This window comes from Rhinatrema bivittatum, chromosome 19 (genome assembly GCF_901001135.1).
Source record: "Rhinatrema bivittatum chromosome 19, aRhiBiv1.1, whole genome shotgun sequence".
NCBI lineage: Eukaryota > Metazoa > Chordata > Amphibia > Gymnophiona > Rhinatrematidae > Rhinatrema > Rhinatrema bivittatum.
In genome coordinates, this window is record NC_042633.1 from 19584930 (window position 1) to 19605243 (window position 20314).

Here is a 20314-nt window from a genome sequence, read left to right on the forward strand (position 1 = left end):
TACAAGCTCCCTGTCTGGATGGCCCCCTAGGGTAGAGATGCTGAAAGCAGGGGCAGTGGGGAGGGAGAGGTACAGCAGAGACTAGAGGCAGATCTGATGAGCGGGGTAAAGCATCTCCCCCCTTCCCTGTATCCACAATCTGTTCGAGCATTCCTTGCCGAGGCAACTAAAGCAAAATATACTCAAAGCCCTCCAAACCACCCCACAAGCACTTTGTGGAGATTGGGGAAATGGATGCTGGCAGGTGCCCAAGTTTTTCCCAGGAGCTACAGCCTGGAGGAAACATAGACAGATAATCTATCCCTTTTTTTTTTTTTTGGCCAGGCTGACACGAGCGTGACTGGGCACATTACTATGCACGGCACAGAGCTGAGGGAATCCCCAGTCACCCACCCCACTCTGCTGCCACCAACCAACCAGCTGGGGCATCCCTCCCACCCATCCACCATGCTGCAGAGAGAGGCAGGACAGGATCCCAACAAGGCCCTGAGCAGAAACAAGGAAGCCTGCCGAACAGAAGATATTTCACTGTTTAAAAAGTCAACATTGTCTGCAGAAGAGGGTGTGTATGTTCATATAGATATACATACGTATGTACACACACTCCTCTGCTTATGTATATAAACACACATACACAGCCATAGATTGATAGAGGTAAATAAACAGATCAGCCTACATAAATCTGCATGCAAGCACCCTAGCCCGGCTTCGTTTTCCTCCAGAGCTGTGCCAACAAGAACGCCGAGGTCCAGATGTGCCGCAGAATAAACCAGATGTGGGCAGGCACAGACGAAGAATCCAGGTTAAGGGGTGGGGGGCACCCCGGCCCCATCAAGGTTGCTTCCAAAAGAAAGCGGAAGAAGGAAGCAAGGTAGGTTCTTTTTTGTTTTGTTGTTGGAAATACAGTAATAAATAATAATAATAAAAGCCATTCCTTTACCTGGTCACTGCTGCAGCCACTCTCCAGCAGCGAATTACAGAGAGGGGTGAGTGCTGCTGCTGCTGCTGTCCTTTAAATCAGCCGATCCCCAGGGCAGAAATGATTTGGGGGGAGGGACAGGAGGAGATTAATTCAAATTAAAAGAAACAAACCTGTACAATTTAATATTTTATAAATCAAGCTATAGAAAAATAAGATGCACTATTTGTATATTTATACATATAGAAATAATTATTTAAATGTATAGTAATAATTATTATTGAGATGCAGTGGGGCGGAAGGCTCTCCCCTTTGGCCCTGAGCGTTATATTGAGAGAGAGGGCGGAATGGACAAAAGAGATTCGAGCGCTCTGGAGACCCAGGAGCGAGTAACGCGACTGGCGCTGCAGACAGCCGGCACTGTACCCACGGCCGGGCCTTCGCGATACTCCATCTGCCAATCAGCTGGAGGCAAGGCCGAAGGGGCGAGGCCCGCAGCAGCCAATCGAAAAGGGAGAGGGACTAGGCGGAGAGGAGGCGGGGAAGCTGAGACTCAAGGTGGGTGTGAGATTGTAGGAAAGGGGCGGGGTAGGAGCCGAGCGCGCCCAATCGGAGCGTGGTGGGGGAGGGGCCGCGGCGAGAGGCGGGGTTCCATGTGGAGAACGAGAGAGGAGGGATCCAGCGCAGCCAATCGGCGAGAGGAGGCGCCGCGTAAGGCGAGAAGCGACGGTGGGAAAGGAAAGGTGGTTGGCAGCGCATGCGCTGAAGGGAGGGGAAGACGGTGGTCCGTGCGCGCGAGGCGGCGGCGGCGATCTCTGTACCCGTTCCGCCGCTGTTGTCTTATTGACCGGCTGGACTGAGTGCTGAGGCCTCCCGGCTGCGAGCTCAGGGTGGAGGGGAAGGAGGATCAGCCCCCTGACACAGGTGCATGCAGCGGCCGAAGGCGGAGCAGAATTGCCGGGATCCGCCCTTCCCTGCCGGAGGACACGCCCGGAAGGGGCTCCTCCAGCCAATCCGAGAGTCGTGTGCGTGACGTCGCCGAAGGAGAGGTAAGGAAGGGGGCGGAGCGGGTTCCCCCAGCTAGCCAATCAGCGAGCTCTAGGTGGAGGTGTGAGTGGGTGGGGGCGGGGCCGGCGCTGGGCATGGGGCTTGCATTGTCTGTTTCACGGCGGCGGCGAGATTTATATCCAGCGGTGGGGAGGGGGTTCATGGGGCATTATATCCCGCCGCCGGTGCTGACAGTGCCCGATCTGGACGGGACAATGAAGCACCCGAAGTCGGGGCGGGGGTGGTGGGATTAGAACCTGCTGAGATGTAGATTTGCATATCTTGGAGCTCTGCATATGCAGATTTGTCGCCTGCATAGTCCTGGCAGTGGGGTGGTGATGGGGGATTCCCATGCGTAGGACGGGTTTGGAAAACCCTACCTTAGAGCAGGCAGGGGGTCGAAAACTGGCTTGCTAAGAAGCCTGCTACCCCCACTGCCCCTCCTTGCAACTTTTTCCCCCTTGCCTTGGGTACCTATTTAGATTGTAAGCTCTTAGGGGCAGGGACTAATTGTTCTCGAAGACTTATCCCCATTGCACAGTAGCACTATTAAAAACAAGTATTTTTATTAAAGTTGATCAGGGTTTCCTTGAGTCATCCTCCATGATAACCTGGAGAAGGGGGTTCCTCTCTCACTCATAGATCCCATGTTATAGATATCCCCCTTCCCCCAAAGGCTGCATGGATAAAGCATAACTCTCCGTGCATTCTCAGGCTCTTTGCTCTCATCTTCCCCTAGGGCATCACACTCTTAGCCCGCGAGCAAGCACAAAAAACCCCACTAAAGATTTATTGCTGTCAGAAGACTGAATAAAGTGCTCGCGGAGGCATCGTGTCTCAGGTAGACCCAAGTTTCTTCTCTTTCCGCGTATGTAGCCCTTCATCAGTGGCAATCTGGTAAGAAGGTGACCAAAACGGTTACCGAGAGATACGGCTCCTAGGGCGGGGGACCTGTGGCCCTCAGCTTAGGAAGAGAAGGCATTGCACCTTAGCTGGCTGGGTATAGTGGCAGGACCTAGTGCTATTAGACACTTCCCCATCTGGTTCATCTTAATGTTATAGTTTGCTTCCACACGACTAATTGGTTTGTGGTTCTTCCAGATTACGCTAAATTACCCTGGAGCGTCTGAGAAGTAGGAAACAGCGAGGAAACCCACAAAGCCACAGATAAGAGACCGAAAGATTTGGAGACATCCCAGACATAGTTATCTCTCTGGTAGAGCTGTGCTCAGCACTGTAGTTTAATTAAAGAGACAGATTAATTTGCTAAGCAGATACCACACGTAGCTGTGCCAATGCACCTCATTCCTATCCTGCAGCACCCCCTACTGTTCCAGTACTGAGACCCTTACACACACAGCTCTGCCAATGCACCTCATTCCTATCCTGCAGCACCCCCTACTGTTCCAGTACTGAGATCCTCACACACAGCTCTGCCAATGCACCTCGCTCCTGCCCTGCAGCACCCCCTGCTATTCCAGTACTGAGACCCTTACACACACAGCTCTGCCAATGCACCTCATTCCTATCCTGCAGCACCCCCTACTGTTCCAGTACTGAGATCCTCACACACAGCTCTGCCAATGCACCTCGCTCCTGCCCTGCGGCACCCCCTGCTATTCCAGTACTGAGACCCTCACACACAGCTCTGCCAGTGCACTTCGCTCCTGCCCTGCAGCACCCCCTGCTATTCCAGTACTGAGACCCTCACACACAGCTCTGCCAATGCACCTCACTCCTGCCCTGCAGCACCTCCTGCTATTCCAGTACTGAGACCCTCACACCCACAGCTCTGCCAATGCACCTCACTCCTGCCCTGCAGCACCTCCTGCTATTCCAGTACTGAGACCCTCACACACAGCTCTGCCAGTGCACCTCACTCCTGCCCTGCGGCACCCCTACTGCTCTGGTGGTGTGAGGAATGGCAGCTCAGTGCACAGAGGTCACAGGCGTGGCTGCAGCTGAGTGCATGCAGCTGGAAGAAAGTTTGCATGAAAATGGTGAAAATACCCTGAAAAAATGTAAGTTAAAGCCCAGGAATTGTGCCTGGAACTGGAGAAAACACCTTGAAAGATAGAAAAGCAGGAAGCCAAAGACAAGAGACGGTGCTGGTAACCAGAGCAAATATTCAGGAGGAAGCGGAAGGACAAAACCCAGGACAGCAAACAGCAAGTAAACCTTTATTTTCTGACCTGTTTAAGCAACAGGATCAGCCTGGAAAACAGCAAAACAGAGCAAGATAGGTGGTGAGATTTCACCGTGGGACTCACTGCTGCTCCTCTGGGCTGAGAATGTGTCGGGAAAGTTTTATTACAGAAAAGCTTAAAGTCCCCCCCCCCCCCCCCAGCGTGTGAAGGCTTCAATCCATAGCTCAGGAAGCTCCCGGGTCGATGTGGCATTCAGAGCTGAGAATCACTTACTGGCCTCCTGGAACCGGTATGAAAAGGTGAAGGGACACCCCCAGAGTGGAAGCATTTCCCGAGCGCTGTGAGAACGGTGAAGGTGCACTTTAAAACTGAGGACATGAGATCACGTGAGGCGCTGAAGGGAGTGGATGTGATCTCCCTTCTCTGGGCTTAACCCCCAGTATCTAGACCCACCCTGCCTTTCCCGAACATCAGCTTTCAGCGCGGAGGCCAACATTAAGAACCGCAGCAGTTGTCCAGATACCTTTGGACGGCTCGATGGCATCTCCTACCAACAAGAAAGAGACAAGGCCCCGGGTGCCTGAGCCGCCGGCCGAGGATGGAACGGGGACGGCGGAAGTCGGGAGCTTCCCCGCAGGCCAACCCTGCTGATATGACGGCGGCGGTGATCGCCGCGCTCACGCCGGAGCTCAAAAAAAAAAAATCTGGGCGCAGCTCTCGGAGCACAACCGCAGGTACGGCGAGCTTTGAAAAGCGATTCCTGGAGGTGGAGGCGCGGGTCTAGGCAAACCAAAATGGCCTCCACGCGGTCCCCGGGCCGAGATCGCGGCTCTGAAGGCGGCCATGGACGAACGGTCCTCCAAGCTGGAGGACTTAGGGAATCGCTCTCGGCGGTCCAGTTTGAGATTCGTGGGCCTGCCCGAAACGCTGGGGGGGGAAAAATAAACCTGCCCAGGTTTCTGGAGCACTGGCTGACAGAAAAATGAAACCTGACGGATGCGCATGGCCCACTCCGGGTGGAGCGGGGCCCATCGGTTAGGCCCTAGACGTGCAGACAACGGCAAACCACGAGTGGTTATCGCCGAGATATTGAATTTTGCCCCCAAAACTGGTATTCTCCGGGCGGCCAGACAGGGCCCAGCGTCGAGGCATGACAACAGTAAAATACTGATACTCCCAGGACCCTCTCTGCGTCCTTATCGGCGCAGCGCCGGGCCCTGGCTCCCGTACTGTTCCCAGTTGTTTGAGAGGGGGCGTGCGGGCAGTCGTGCTCTATCCGGCTAAAGTCAGAGAGCAGACGGCCTCGGGGGTCCGCTGGTTTAACGATGTCTTCCCTCCCTCCCCGCGGGGGCAGCCTCCGACGCGCGGGCCTGTTCCAGCAGGCGAGACCCGACTTGCCGGGAGTGGAAATAGGTTCACAAAGCAAGACGGGAATGCCCCTTGACCCGGGTTGGGTTTTGTTTTCAGCCATGGTGTAGGTGGCGATTTCCAGCCTTCGCTTAATTAGTTTACATGGGATTTACTTCAGTTGCCTGGCAGGACTTTTTTTTACCGAACGAGTGGGGCACACTTAGTCCGCCCTGACTAAGACAATACCGATAAACAGCCTTCTGGTGGAATATAGGGCACAGCATCCCCTCAGTATATATTTCGGACTACCTGGCCGTTTCCACACCTTAGGGTGTGAGGGTATTATTGGACACGATTTGTTCAGTGCGGACGGGCCTCCCCTGTTGATAAGGAGACCCTCTCTCCTCCCAGTTTAAGCTCTGTTTTCTGAGAACCACTAACGCAGCCTGAAAGCTGTGCTGCTCACCCCGAGAGCGTGGACAGGGGGCCCCAGCGGACCTGCTTCTGGGACGTTTATTAGCAATGGCATCTCAATACGATTTTTTTATTTTCCAGACATTTTTACAGATGATGGGATGGGGAGTGGGAGGGAGGGAGGGTGAGGTCTAGGTCGTGTTGAAGTGCTTTCCTCTCGCTATCACCTGGATAGCGGGCATAGAGTAATGGGTGAAGGGGAGGGGGAGGGTGGGGGGGGCAAGGGGAGTGGAGGGAGGATCGGGAGGGGAAGGGAATTTGGGGACCTGTATTGGATTTGTGGTTGTTGAATGCTATGCTGGGGATTTACTGTTGGCAAAACCTTCATATAACACTGATTTAGTGTAAGGTGACTGGGGGGGGGGGGCACTGCCACCGTCTGTAAAGCTCTATATTTCTTCACCTTTGGGACGTAGAACTCAGCGCGGATGGTCCTAAAACCTAGGGTAGTATCCTGGAAAGTGGGCGGCATGCACTCTCCGGTCAAACGCACTAAGATTTTCACTGCACTGCGGCATTACGCCACCGCTACTACGAGATCGGCAGGGGTTGCTATTCTAATCCATAAGAAGGTACCCCTCAACATTCAACAGGAATTGAAGGACCCTCAGGGACGATACAGTATCCTCAGTGCCGAACTAGATCACACGCCAGTGGTTCTATGTAACATTTACGCACCCACTTTGTTTAGGGAAATCTATAGTAGATTGCTGCCTTACATGGATCCCACTCTGATTGTGGGAGGAGACTTCAATGGCGTCCGGGATCCTAGCTCGGACGCTTCACGAGGGCCGAGTACGTCCCGCTCACCTAGCAAAATGTATAGCACTTTTAGAGAACTCCTTGCATCTGGTGGACGCTTGGCGAACACGCCACCCGATGGAGACCGGTTTCACCCCCGTGTCCCGGGCTCGTGCCTCATACTCACGATTTGATTACCTACCCCTTGGTGCTCACGCCTTCCCCAAGGTGGGAGACGCTAAAGTAGAGTAGATGAGCATTTCCGACCATGCTCCCGTTTGGATTGAGCTCGCTTGCTCGGCGCTGTCTCCCCAGACCAAACGGTGGCGCTCCCCTTCCTTCTTGGCCGAAGACACTCATTTTCAGGAGTTCTGCGCCAAATGGTTAGACCACTCTCAATTAAACAGAGAGCATGTGGGGGGGACCCAGTTCTTTTTTTGGTACACTGGTAAGGCAGTTCTTCGGGGTGACGTTATCTCCTACCTAGCACATTGCAGGGAAAGGATGGACAAACGCCTGATCTCGCTGACGGCGGCATTCCATAAAGCCAAAAGGACCTATAAACGAGCTTATACGAATGTTAATCGGGTAAAGCTAATGGCCATACAATCAGCGATGAATACCCTGCTTCATCAAAGGGGGGGGAAACATTTTTATTATACTACCAATATCGGCTATACCAGTATAGTGAAAATGATGGCCAATTTAATAAGCGTCGCGCGTCACCCAAAACAGATCACAGCCCTGCGCAATACTGCGGGACGGGACCTTACTGATACCTCGGACATCCTGACTACTTTCCGCCGATTTTACGCAGATCTTTATTCTGCGGAGGGGGAACATTCCGGTGCAGTCGCCCGTTTTCTGTTGGCCGGGTCCCTCCCGCGCTCAACGCCAGATCAGAATGCCCCCCTCAATGGACCCATTACGGTTCAGGAAATTGCCCAGGCCTTTAGCTTAGCACCGCGTCTAAAAGCTCCAGGCCCTGACGGGTTTACGGCCGAATTCTATAAAACTTTGTCTGTCGAGTTGGGGGATTTGTTGTCCTCGACCTTTAATGCACTGACACAGCGGGGGACATATCCGGCATACACTAACACCGCCCATATTACCTTGCTTCCCAAACCGGGGAAAGATCCCTTGACTCCCGCGTCCTACCGGCCCATTTCGCTTTTGAATTTCGACCAGAAACGTTTAGCTGAAATTCTAGCGGAACGGTTGGCGGTTACCTTACCTGAACTGATTCTGCCGGGGCAAGTGGGCTTTGTTAGAGGACGTTATGCGCTTACGAATATCTGTTTGGTGACCGCCGCCATGGCGCTGTGCCGGCGGGTAGAGGACCCGTTCCTGGTAGTTGGCGGAGAAGGTGTTTGACCGAGTGGATTGGAGCTACATGTTTTCCCTCCTGGGAATTGAGGGGTTTTTCCTGCAGAGCATACATTTGCCCTATGGGGACCCTACTGCCTCCATCATTGCCAACTCTTCACAGTCCAAACCATGTTTGGTGGCTAGGGGGACGCGGCAGGGGTGCCCTCTCTGTCTCCTCTGTTATTTCTCTTGACGCTGGAGCCCCTGTTGGGCTCCATTCAGACTACGCCAGAGATTAGAGGGAACAGGCTTCAGAGACAAGTTTCTAAATACGCCGCTTTTGCCGATGACATTTTGATGTTCCCGACCACACCTGAACGGTCGCTCCCCTCGCTATTGCAGTTATTTCAAGTGTATGGGGGCCTTTTCCGGGTTTAAGATCAATTGGGGCAGGTCCGAAGCCCTCCCTTATCCTTTAATGGTTAGGGACCAATGGGAAGGGCCTTTCCCCTTGCGATGGGCAGGGGGCCATTTTAGATACTCTGGGATTTTGGTGTCTGCTGATCCCAAGGTACTGTAGTCTCCATTATTACATCACACGCGTGACAAGCTACATGCATGGCGGGATCTGCCACTTTCACTGGGGGGGACGCACTAACCTTTTCAAGATGGCTGTCCTACCTCAATGGCCATACATGCTCCAGAATTTACCACTCCTAATCAGCCGGCAGGACCTAAAGGTGTTAGCCTCCATTCCACGGATTGCCTTGCCTAAACTCCGAGAGCGATGGGGATGGGGTGGGATGGGGGTCCCAGACTTAGCACTCTATAATCTAGCAAGCAATCTCCGTACAGTACGGGAATGGCTACTGGGCTCCTCTCGCTACACTCACATTCAGGCGGACCAAGCCTTAGTGGCACCCCTAGACTTAAACGTTTTATTGTGCAGGCCTTGACAAATCATTTACCAGAAGCGTTGCGGACCCATGAAGCGTTGGAGCCGATAACGGCTGGCGTGGAGGCGGTTATGTAAATATTTACACATTCCCTCGCAATGCGCTTATTTACTTCCCTTACAGGGTACTGCACAGTTCACACCGGGCTCCCAGACCGCAAGCTTCCAGGTATGGGCACAGCAAGGCACCGCACCGTTAGGGCAGGTTTTGGATGGGGAAGGGGGTGCTTCTCCCGTTTCCTCAACTGAGTGCTCTCTACACATTACGCCCTGCACCCAGGGTTTTTTTTTGTCGTATTTGCAGCCACAGCACCACGTTGGCTCCTTGTCAGCGGAGTGCAAGGCGCCAACGGCCTTGGAGGCGGCGAATCGGATGTTGCGGTCGGAGAGAACAGCGAAGCTGGCCCTGGCAGAGGCGCATAGAGGTTTAAAGAAATTTAGTTTTAACCGACCAGGGGGGGGACAGGAATGGCGGAGAGGTGGAACAGCGACGGTGGGTTCCGGATATCCCTCGGGGTGATTCCGACTTGTTTTCAACAGATATCTGGGGTGTCCAGCAATTCTTCTTCTCGGAAGATGCAATACACATTCTTGTGGAGGGCATATTTTGTCTCCGCAGCTCTTATGTAGGGCCACGTTTGAGGGAGACGGGTCGGTGTGCGAAATGTTAGGCAGACTCTTGTGCTCTGTCTCATTCGTTTTGGGGGTTGCCCTAGAATTTGACGCTCCTGGGCCCGTAAGGCGGCTTACCTGGAGGAATTGCTGGGCATCCCCGTTAATCCCCTCTCACATACAGCTCTTTTATTTGGTTGTATATCCCTCCTCCATGGTTCGGGGGGGGAGGGGAGGGGGGCGGCGGAATCCCGTTTGCTAATTCAGAAGGCCTGTTTTGTGGGGGGAAAAGCTGCACTGGAAAACTACAGTAACACCTTCATACTGGACGTGGAGAAATGCCTTTTCATAAGTTGCTGCAGATGGAAAATTGAGCATCCAGGACGTCACCGCTGCACCGTCCCAAATTCCTAAAGATTTGGGACGCTTGTGCACAATCTCTACCCCAATGACTAATGGCGCATTCAGCCTGAGTTCTGCCAACCATTTCTAAAGGGACTGTATGTTTGGCTTACCAGCCTAGCAGTTTCTTTGTAACTTGACTACATGAATCCAAGACGCATGGGGATAAGGGGGAAGGGATGGGATGGATAGGGAGGGCGGGGGGAGGGGAGATATGTAGGGTGGGAGAATATTGTATACGAGCTGACCCACTACCATTTGCGTTTCTGTGTTCCAGGAAGGTTCAGCTGTGCGAGCCTCCCAGGATGTACGTTTTTCTTTGTTCATGCTCAATAAAAAAAAATGTTTAATCTAAAACTGAGGCCATCAAGCCCAGCGAGGTGCGCACCTGGCTGCGGAGATACTGCACGGTGCTGGGAGAGCCATGGCCTGTGCTGGACTCAGGGGTTCTGCCCTGCAGGCTGGAGAGCAGTGGTTTTGCCTCCCACTGGCTGATGGCTGCATGCAGCCCCTGCCTAACAGCTTCATGACCGGAAGGGAGAGAGGCAGATTAAAAAAATGTCTTAAACGGGGCTCTCTACAGAGCATCATCGCTAGGCCAGAGTGGAGAGACAGCCTCTCACCCTGGTGGCGACTCTGTTCACCTCCGCAAACCCGACTGCGGTGAAGGTGCTGGAGCTGGGTCCAGGGAGCTCGCTCGCACCGAAGGAGACAGGAAAGAAGTGCTCCAGGCAGGGAAGCCATTCCTGGCGGGGACAGCAGTCTGGATCGGGGCTCGCGGATGCAATGAGAAAACAAATCAATGTGTGCCGGCAGCACTTTCCTAGATGCCCAGGTTCCACGGAAAAGCTGCATGGACCGCCTGTACCCACAAGCAGGTACAGACTGCACCCTCTGCCTTCTCTGACCACTGCGTCCTCTGAAAGCACCCGTCTGGTGGTTGGACACTGAGTCCCTGCAAAAGCAGGAAACAATTAAGAATGTGGAGAAGTTTTATGAAAAGCAAAAGCTACAAGCCCGCCCCTGTAACTCGGTTCAGGAGTGGTGGGACCAGAAAAGAGAAGCTGCTTGGAGAGTAAGGGTGGTCTTCCTTCTTACGGCTGCGGCTCAGCAGGACGCGCTCACATGGGAACCTGTAAGGCAGGGATGAGGAAATTCCGGGCAGCCACAGACGGTCACGGACAGGAGACGGTCCTGTCCGGAGCTATACGAGTCCTTAAAGGAAAGGGTTAAAAGCAAGCTCATGACCCAGATACAGTGCTCGGAGGGCAGCACGCAGAACTCTCCAGAGGCTATGGTAGGGCCTACGACTGAATCTATCAAAGATTGTTCAAAAGAGATTCAGGCCTTCCTAGGGACCATCCCTGTGCCCCAACTGTCAGCACCGGAGTCCACAGAGCAACGGGCTGACTGCTGAATCCTACAGGAAGGGTGTCTGCCACTCTCTGCAGAAATCACTTCCGATCCTGCCGTATAAGAAAGGGAACAGACAACACTTGACCAACTGGAGGCCCATCTCTCTCTGAACTGGCCAAGGGTCTGTTGAATTGCTCGTCTACAGTGGCCCCACATTCCTCATCTGCCTAAAAGGCAGGCAGATCGCTAACAATCTGGCCTGTGTGCGGGAGTTTGTGGCACTGGGGGAAAGTGGGATTGCTTTCTATTTGCTGAGCCTGGATCAGGAAAATCCCTTTGAGCAGGTGGACCATGGCTACCTGTGTGAGACTCTGAGACATTGTGGTATTCCTGGGACCTCTGTTAAATGGGTGTCCTGTCTTGATCACTCTGCGCATGGTGTCCCTATCTTGAATGGGTGGCTGGGAGAGGGCTTTAAGGTCCAGTCAGGAGTCAGGCAAGACGGTCCATTCGGTGTCCTGTCACATGTCTTCATTATAGATCCCATAAGGCCATGCAAGGGATCCCTGGAGGGAAGACGTCTGCAGGTAACATTAAGGTGACAGCATGTGCTTTGTTCCAAACTCCAGGTCTGAGAGCGCCCGCCCGGTGGGAGACGGTAGAAAAGTCAGAAAAGGTTCAAACTCCAAAGTGAACACTGCAAAGTCGAATGGCCCTAGCGAGGCTGGAGGGGGGGGGGTTCAGGCATCACCGGGGTGGACCCGGCCCACAGAAACTGGGAAACAGAGATTAGGAGGGGAGCAGCGGGTTTCCAGATGGATACATAGGAACCATTAAAGTCCGCATTACTAAGACTCTTCTTTCACCTTTGTTTCTGGATTTAAGTTTCACATTTCCACTGCCTCAGAACCTGGGGGTCGGGCTGCAGGCCTGTTCTACGAACTGCTTGGGGGGAGGTGCAATATTCAAACGGTGCGGAGGAGCCTCGTCTGCTTGCAGAAAAACCGAGGGGGGGGGGGGGGGGCTTAAACACGATCAACCCTGTGCTGTTTGTGCCATTATGTGTGTTTTATTCCGTGGCAGCGCATCCTATCTAGATGGCTCACGCCACTAATACCAGCATCCATCGGAGGACAAGGCCACTGCCCGCCCCACGTTCAAGCTCTCATAAGATACATAGCAGCCCGGCATATCTTAGCAGATGAAGTGACCTCCCTGTTCAGGAGAGAGCTGTGTTATCTACGATGACCTTGCCTTGCCACAGTGCCCTTGAGAGTATTACAATGAAATTCTCCCTAAGGATACCACCGCCTGTGTGGGACTTCCTATGGCGACGCGGCGTCCGTGCTAACATGAGGCTGAGGGTTAATTCTACCTGTGCCACACAGAAGCAATCAGTGGGCACCTGGTTGTGAGCTGCCCTTTCAGTAATGCAGGGTGGGCAGAGGCCATAAAACATTTAGGTATCCCCTCATGTACTGGGTATCCGGATAGGATCCATGGCATCAATGAGCTCACACTCTGGTGGCTGATCACCACAGTTATAAAGGGCAAAATAGGGCTGGCTCGGTGTGCATTAGGTATTAAGGAAAATTCACACCCTGGTTAAAGAAGTGGTGTCCTCAGTCTGGGAAATCAGGGACAGAGAAAAAGAGCGGTACAGCCCCTGAATCTGGAGAGCATTACCTAGATCTTAAAGGAACACATGCCATGTAATGATGATTTCAGACTGCTTTATATGTGTTCTTGTAAATAATCTAAGTATGTTGTTGTTTTATAAATAAATGAGAATTACCCTGCTATTCCAGTACTGAGACCCTCACACACAGCTCTGCCAATGCACCTCACTCCTGCCCTGCAGCACCCCCTGCTATTCCAGTACTAAGACCCTCACACGCAGCTCTCCCAGTGCACCTCCCTCCTGCCCTGCAGCACCCCCTGCTATTCCAGTACTGAGACCCTCACACACAGCTCTGCCAACGCACCTCACTCCTGCCCGCAGTAGCCACGTAGACTGGATTTGATAGAGCAGAGCAGCACAAGTCACTTTATTGCCAATCCCAAGTTACAAGGCGCCTATCTTTAGGTTCCTGCTTACAGTTACTACCTCGTCTATATTTAGAAGGGAGGTGACCGCTGCCTGCTGTAGTTGTGCAGAATAGTGAGGGGCGTGGGAAGGGGAGTAATTCAATCACCGTGTGCCATTCCCAGATCTACCACCACCTTGGGAAAGTACCGATTCTTTCTCTCCAAATAAATCAGCAATGTGGATTGCTACATGCTTGGGTCATGGGACCAGGGGCAGGAGAACTCATGTCCTGAGTTACCCGCCCAAACTTATCCTAAAAGGTTGTGCCATGGAGGAAAAAAAAGGAGTCTCTCGGATCAGATCCAGTTAGCCTAGAGCCTCCACCACCTGCCCTGAGCAGTCAGCCTATTAAAGAGGGCCAAATCATCAACGTGATCTCAGCCTTCCAGAGTCTCTTATCCCTGGGCCTTATACGGGCAGGAAGTGATACGATGATGTCAGCATGACAAGGGAGCAGGCCTTTATAGCAGCCGACATGGCGGTGTCGGCCAAACGTGACCCAGTGCTGATTCGCCCCTCCTAGTCACCCGTCTAGAGCCTTTACCTGCCAAACCCCTGAAATTTGAGGGTTCCCAACCTCAATGTTTGCCCCAGCTCTTCCCAAATCTTAAGTAAATGGCCAGGTGCCAGGCTAATTGGGGGCAGGTGTGCAATTGATGGGGATCCCCATGGCAGACATTTGGTGAAAGAAGTCTGGCTGTCAGTTATGGGAGAGCATTAGGTGTACTGCTATATAATATATGCTGAAGGAGGAACATGGCATGATGCATGTAATAAGGATCCATCCTGTCTTACTGTCCAGCAGGACCAGGACAGGCTGTGGCCCCATAGCACCAGTCCTGGGTTTACATCTCCCAGTCTTTTGTTGGGAGTGTAATGGACAGTATACCCCCCCAGTACTTCACATTTCCAATCACAGTGGGTCTGGTTGCACCCCCCTCCCCCAGTGTAATCAAACAGGCCACAGAATGTGTAAATTTCGCCAAGACTGGATAAAAATGCATTTAATATGCATTCTTAGCTAACAAGGAGGCGGCCATTTTGGTGACAAGTGAGGTCGTTGATGACATCATCGTGTCTCCATTCATAAGGGAAGTCATGCGTCACAGCCCTCGTCACCAAAATGGCCGCCTTCACACTAGCTGGCTTAAATGTTAATAGGGAGGATGTAAAGACTGGGAAGATGGGCAAGAATTTCTGTAAGGAAGTGACACTTTTATTTGGCTTTTCTTCTGCAGACACCACAGTGAAGAGTTCCTGCCAGGAGCCGGAACGCCAGTAGCCTGAACCATTCCTAAGGGCACAGTGTTTGTTCCATGCGTTTGTGTGCGTCATGCCGACCTTGAAGCGGTTTCCCCTTCATGAGTCCTTCTGCGGTGTGGACACCTGAGAACCCCCTTCATATTCCCACCCCCTATTGTCACTCTGATGTCTTTCCACATCAGGAATTCAGAGCCCCTCCCCTCTTTACAATGAGCTCCTACAGTTAAGCTGTCTCTCCCCCCCCCCCCCCCCCCCCCAAATCCCTGCCATTTTATAAGACTGCAATGACAACATGAGCTGTGAAACCTGAAGGGCCAGTTCCCAATCCCATTGTTGGCACCAGTTAACCCTGAACAGATTGCTCGATCTCGCATTCTCTCTCTGTCTTGTGCTTTCTTTCAGCTCTCCTCCAATGCAGGCGGGTACTACAGCACAGGACGCTCAGCCCGCAGAGCACCGCAGTATTCTTTCTACACCAGTGGTGGTTGCGCTTCCTCCATCGACAACGGGAATACCAGCGCTGGATCCTCTGTGCGTGCATAGCTGGACCCAGAACAGCATCAAGTTGATCTGTTTTAGCAATTCACAATAGAGGCTGGATAAAAAGGTCCATCACCTGGCTTCCTAGCTGCTTGTATTCTGTAAAGATCATGATTTTAGCCGTCTGTTCTTGGCAAGAACCCTGTTGTACTCGCACAACATACCTTTATATAGTGTAGAGAAGTCTCCAAAAAAGATCTTGCAGTGACACCATTTCCTGTCATTTTGTGCATCTGAGCTCAGGTCATTTTGTGACTCTCCACTCGGGCCAGGCAGCCATTTTGGCAAAACCATGCAGGCTCTCCTGCGGTTCACCAAGAGGCATCCCTGGCTGACCAATGTGACCGTCTACGGCTCGCTCTTCTCGTGTGCCGATGTGGTGCAGCAGAAGCTGACCAAGGACCCAGGAGACCCCATCGATTTCACGCAGACTGCAAAAGTTGGGCTCGTTGGCTTCTGCTTCCATGCCAACTTCAACTTCTTTTGGCTCCGGGCCATCGAGAGGGTTTTCCCGGGCTCAGCCCCCCGGAATGTGATCAGGAAGGTCGTGTGTGACCAGCTAATGGCTGCCCCCATTACCATCTGTGTCTTCTATGCAGGTAAGAACTGATCCAGTGCCATCGAGGAACCAGCCGCTCCATGAAATGTTTAATGTATTGAACTTGATTAATCTCCTTTCTATAACAAATAAAATTAAAGCAATATAATAAACATAATTACAGTAAGTAAAATGAACATAATAAAAATAACGCAAGGCAAGACATAAGGTTCAAATAAAACACTTAAAAACGCAACTAAAACATGATACAAAACAACAACTAGACAGTCTCACGGAACAATAAAAACAAAAAGATAAAAGGGATAATAAAAAAGCGAGAAAAACAAAATCCAGTCGGGAAGGCGTTCCACAAGGCGAGGAAGACCCACAGGATAGTACAAGGAAGGATTGGTCATGTAAAAATGCTGGAGAAAAGCCAGGTTGTGAGACCCTTCTGAACCATAGAAAAGTCCTTCTCCAAGCCTAGCGATAGACGAAAGGAATGCCAGAGACTTGGGGCAAAATATGAAAAACTCTTTTCAGTCATGGTTCATTGTGGGAGAGCAGCCATAATAACCCTTGCTGCTAAGAAATGAACAGTAGAAAGATAGGGGAGAAATATCCCCAACGAAAAGTCTTGAATGTGAGACATCTAATCTTCAATTGAATGCGACTGGAAACAGGTAACCAGTGAAGATCCTTTGATAGAGGGGCTACACAGTCAAATTTCTTTATTTTTGCCGAAAATAAGCTTGGCTGCAATGTTCTGCACTCTCTCTAACCTATGGATCCAGGTGGAAGAAAGACCATGGTAGAAGGCCATTGCAATTATCAGGGCAACTTAAAAATTCATGAATATCTTAAATGTTTTGAGATCCTGTTGGCCTAGGAATGGCCTGAGTTGTCGAATGAATCTTAAAAAATAGTAGGACCATTGCATAGGGCAGAAGATAGGGGCGGAAAAATTGAGTGCCAGATCAAGTTTGACGCCTAAAGTAGTAGCAACATCCTTTAACAGAATCGATGCAGCCGCCATCAAAAGAGAAGGAAGGGTCAGTGGATCCCCAATCCTAATGAACCACATGGCTTCAGATTTATCTGGCTTCACGTTTAGCTTAAATGCATAGAACCAATTGGCAATTTAGTTAAGCAATCGTTAAATTCACTCAGGGAGACTGGAATGATAGTCAAGGCAACAATGATCTGAATATCGGCATAAACCCTCCCCAAAACATCCAAAGCCAAGGCTTTGAACTGGTGTAGCCAAGGGGAGAAAGATAAAATAGTGTCGGTGATCCCCAGAGCCCTATGGGATCACCACGTTAGATGTCTAGTTGGAGATGTATAGGAGTTTCAGTCAAATTGGTAAGTCTGTAAGAAAGGATTTAAGCCAACAAGAGAAGACAGCCCCGAATTCCAATTATCAAGCAGGTGCTTAATCAGTAAATCATGATCAATGCTGTCAGCGACTGAGCTCATGTCTAGCAAGACGACAAGAACCACCTTACCCTTGTCTAGATTTAGGCCGATTTCGACGGGTAGCGCCGTTAATGCTGATTCGGTTCCGAAACTTCTACGCCAGCCCAATTGTTTTGGGCGAGGGACAAATGTTTTGTCCAACAAGACACAAAGTTGTAATAAGAGCCACTTTCCTTATTATTTTAGAAAGGCCAGAAAAATTAGAAAGCGGCCTAGAATTGTCTGGAAGATCGGGATCAAGGTGTTATTTCTTTAATGCTGGCCCTGCCCTGAGCTTGTTCGGTAAAGAGCCCAGTGTGAGGTTTACTAAAAAAGGAAAAAAGCTGAAATTTGGATTTCTCAGTAAATTACAAAGCACAGAAGATGAAGCATTCGTCTGTCGCAGCCCCAGTTGTAGGCTAGCAGGTGGGACCATATTAAAAGCAGAGAACTTGCCTACAGGGATTGCAGTGTCAACCGAAGAGAGAAGTACTTCTAGTGAAACAGACCCAGGTGGAGCATTATCTGAGACAAAATCTGTATTTGTTTTCCTCTCAAAAGCTAAGCCACCTTCTTCTGCAACAGGTTTCTCCAGGTTCTGGATATTGGCAGATGAAATCCCTGCAACTTGAGAAGCCAGGTGCCAAAGCTTCCCCGTTGAAGCTGGACAAGTTTGTGGAGCAAGAAAAGAGACTGGAGTAGGGTGACATAGTTGGCCTTGAGAGAAAAGTTTTAAGCCAGGGATTTGCATTGATTCAGCCATATTTGGGGTCAGAAAGGAATCTTTTTTTTTTTTTTGTATGTGTCTATGCTACCGAATGGGTAATTCCACTACTGCCACCATCACTCTCTAACGCGGAGCAAGTTTTGCAAGGCAGCATCCTCTTAGTGGGCCTTGGGGGGGGGGGGGGGGTCCTTATAATCATTGTCTGTCTTGTATGGCACAATGTGCAGCAGTGGCAGTCTGCAAATAATAATAATCATTGCATTAGCTTTCAAGTGCTACGAGCCACCATTTAATGGCATTGTGTGCTTGTATTCAGCTGCCCTGGGACTCCCAGCTCACATCTGTACACATTAGCAACCAGAATCATGGGTTTAGGGTGTTTGGTTTTGCTTTTTTAAACACTTTACAGTATTGCAAGGTTAACCTGGAATAAAAAGCTCAACATGTGTTCCAGCTGTGCTTGATGTAATCACTCAAGAGGGGCAGTCACTGACAAGGTCGTGGCTGCCGCTCCAGGCCTATGCTTGGAAGTGACAGGCCTACTAAGATGATCTGGACCCCCTTCCCAGTGAGTGTCTCTTGTGTGTGTCTCTCACCCAGTAGCCTTCTGAGATTGTTATAGCCTTCCCCATTCTTTGGCTGTCCCTATAGGCTTGAGCTTCTTGGATGGAGAGGAAGACATTTTGAAGAACCTGCGGGAGAAATTCTGGCCTACGTACAAGGTACGTCTTGTTTGCAAGAGGCATTGTGGGTCTGGCGAGGGAGAAATGGGTTTGGTTATTCCATTACCTAGAGGACAGGAAGCAGTAAGGTGGGAGGCTGTAAACTCCATGCCTACTCCACCTTTGCCAGCAGGACCCGCTGGGAAATCTCACCCACCGCTTCGCAGTCCTGGTTCCTACTTGCCGCACAGTTGCGATCAAGCCTGGAAAATGTTAGCCACCCTCTCCTCCTGCATAGGCTGGTATACCATGACCCCAAAAACCCCGACCGTCTTTAAAAGCAGAGCGGTGGATTCAAATCCTAGCACAGCCAATCCGAGAGCAGCCTCGGTAACCAATCAGAAAGCTGCCTTATTGCCTGCTGCTTGTAGTCGCTGTGGCAGCTAGGCAGGCGAAGGAGTAAGTTTTTTGTTTTGTTTTGGGGTTTTTTTTAGCATTTTATCCTTTCTTCCCATTTCCTAGGCTTAGCCTTGTTCTCCTTGCATCCTTTATGTTAAATAAAACAGTTTGAGACAATAGCTGAGAAACGAGTGGCCCGAAAACGAGGGCAGTTCAGTGTAAAGTCTCAAATACAGGAAGAAGCCAGAATCCTGCCCCAAAGATGGCAAGAGGAGAAGGGCATGTAGAATATTTCCTCCTAGCGGCGAGAACAGCATAATAGCTGGAGCGATACCGCCAGCTCAGGGAGAGGGAAATCCGTTCAGTATTTTGTGGTGATCTGCCCTAATTGTTGCCTTTCTGACGCCCTCTCTCCCTGCTCCCTCTCTTCCTCAGACAGGGGTCTTGTGCTGGACACTAATTCAGGTAAGGCAGTGTCTCTGGCTACCCTGGGAGGGGGGGTACAGCTTCCTTGTGTACATTATAGCTTGAACGTGCAGGTCCAGGGGGCAATTGTTAAAGAGGCACTTTCTCAAAATGAATAGAAGGTACATCCCCAGCAGGTACACGCAGGACGGGGAGCAGCTTGGGTAGTACTCAGGCATGGGACAGGGCGTCTTCGGGTTGTAAGGACACACAGTCCAGGGTGCGCAGGGCTAGGACGGCCATTCCGAATAAGGGGGGGGGCGCAGGTAAACGGTGGGTTTGCCATGAATTCCTTGCCCCCACTCCGGTCCTGGCGGGGCTCTTCTCATCACGTTTGTTTTCCCAGACGGTGAATTTCAGCCTGGTGCCCCCCTACATCCGCACCGCTTACATCGGGCTCTGCGCCTTCCTCTGGACCACCTTCCTGTGCTACATCCGGAAGCGGGACATGGAGCAGGCCACCTCCCAGCTGCTGGCATTCCTGCCCCGCCTGGGCGGCCGCAGGGCACCAGGAGCCGAGGGCCAGGACAATCGGCGGCCCTCAGACTAACAAGAGGAAGCCCACCCCTGCTCCCGACCTGATTAATTTATAGATTAAATGTAATAAAATCATGTCTCCAAAATGTGTGGCTCTCTGTTTGTGTCTTGGCATGGGCCAGCTGCAGAGTAAAGTTTTGCTTTTGGGACAGCCTGACTCCCTGCATGCAGTGGGGTAAAGGCAGGCCTAAAATGGCTTCTCCCTGTTGATGCTGACTGGTAACCCTAAGCAGGTTTCCCATGTGGGTGCATATCTCTGTCTGTATTTAAAGCTGACTGGAGGGATAGAGGGTGTCAACTCCAGTTCCCGAGGGGCCTCAATTTC

The 20314-nt window shown here is 51.4% G+C and overlaps 1 protein-coding gene across 9 annotated transcripts; it reads left to right on the forward strand.

Moving 5' to 3' along the window:
* The first annotated feature begins 1602 nt into the window (after positions 1-1602).
* On the forward strand, positions 1603-20069 carry MPV17L (MPV17 mitochondrial inner membrane protein like). 9 transcript variants are annotated; one of them, XM_029585315.1, is made up of 8 exons: positions 1603-1968; positions 2706-2807; positions 14639-14726; positions 15066-15270; positions 15447-15802; positions 18578-18648; positions 19423-19452; positions 19799-20069. In XM_029585315.1, the coding sequence occupies exons 5-8, from the start codon at positions 15496-15498 to the stop codon at positions 20000-20002; spliced, it is 612 nt and encodes a 203-aa protein (XP_029441175.1). In that variant the 5' UTR covers positions 1603-1968; positions 2706-2807; positions 14639-14726; positions 15066-15270; positions 15447-15495; the 3' UTR covers positions 20003-20069. The 9 variants fall into 9 exon arrangements, 6 of the variants coding, with proteins under 6 accessions (XP_029441175.1, XP_029441170.1, XP_029441173.1 ...); XM_029585310.1 differs by having other exon boundaries at positions 14639-15802; XM_029585313.1 differs by lacking the exon at positions 14639-14726 and having other exon boundaries at positions 15066-15802.
* Positions 20070-20314: the final 245 nt, after the last annotated feature.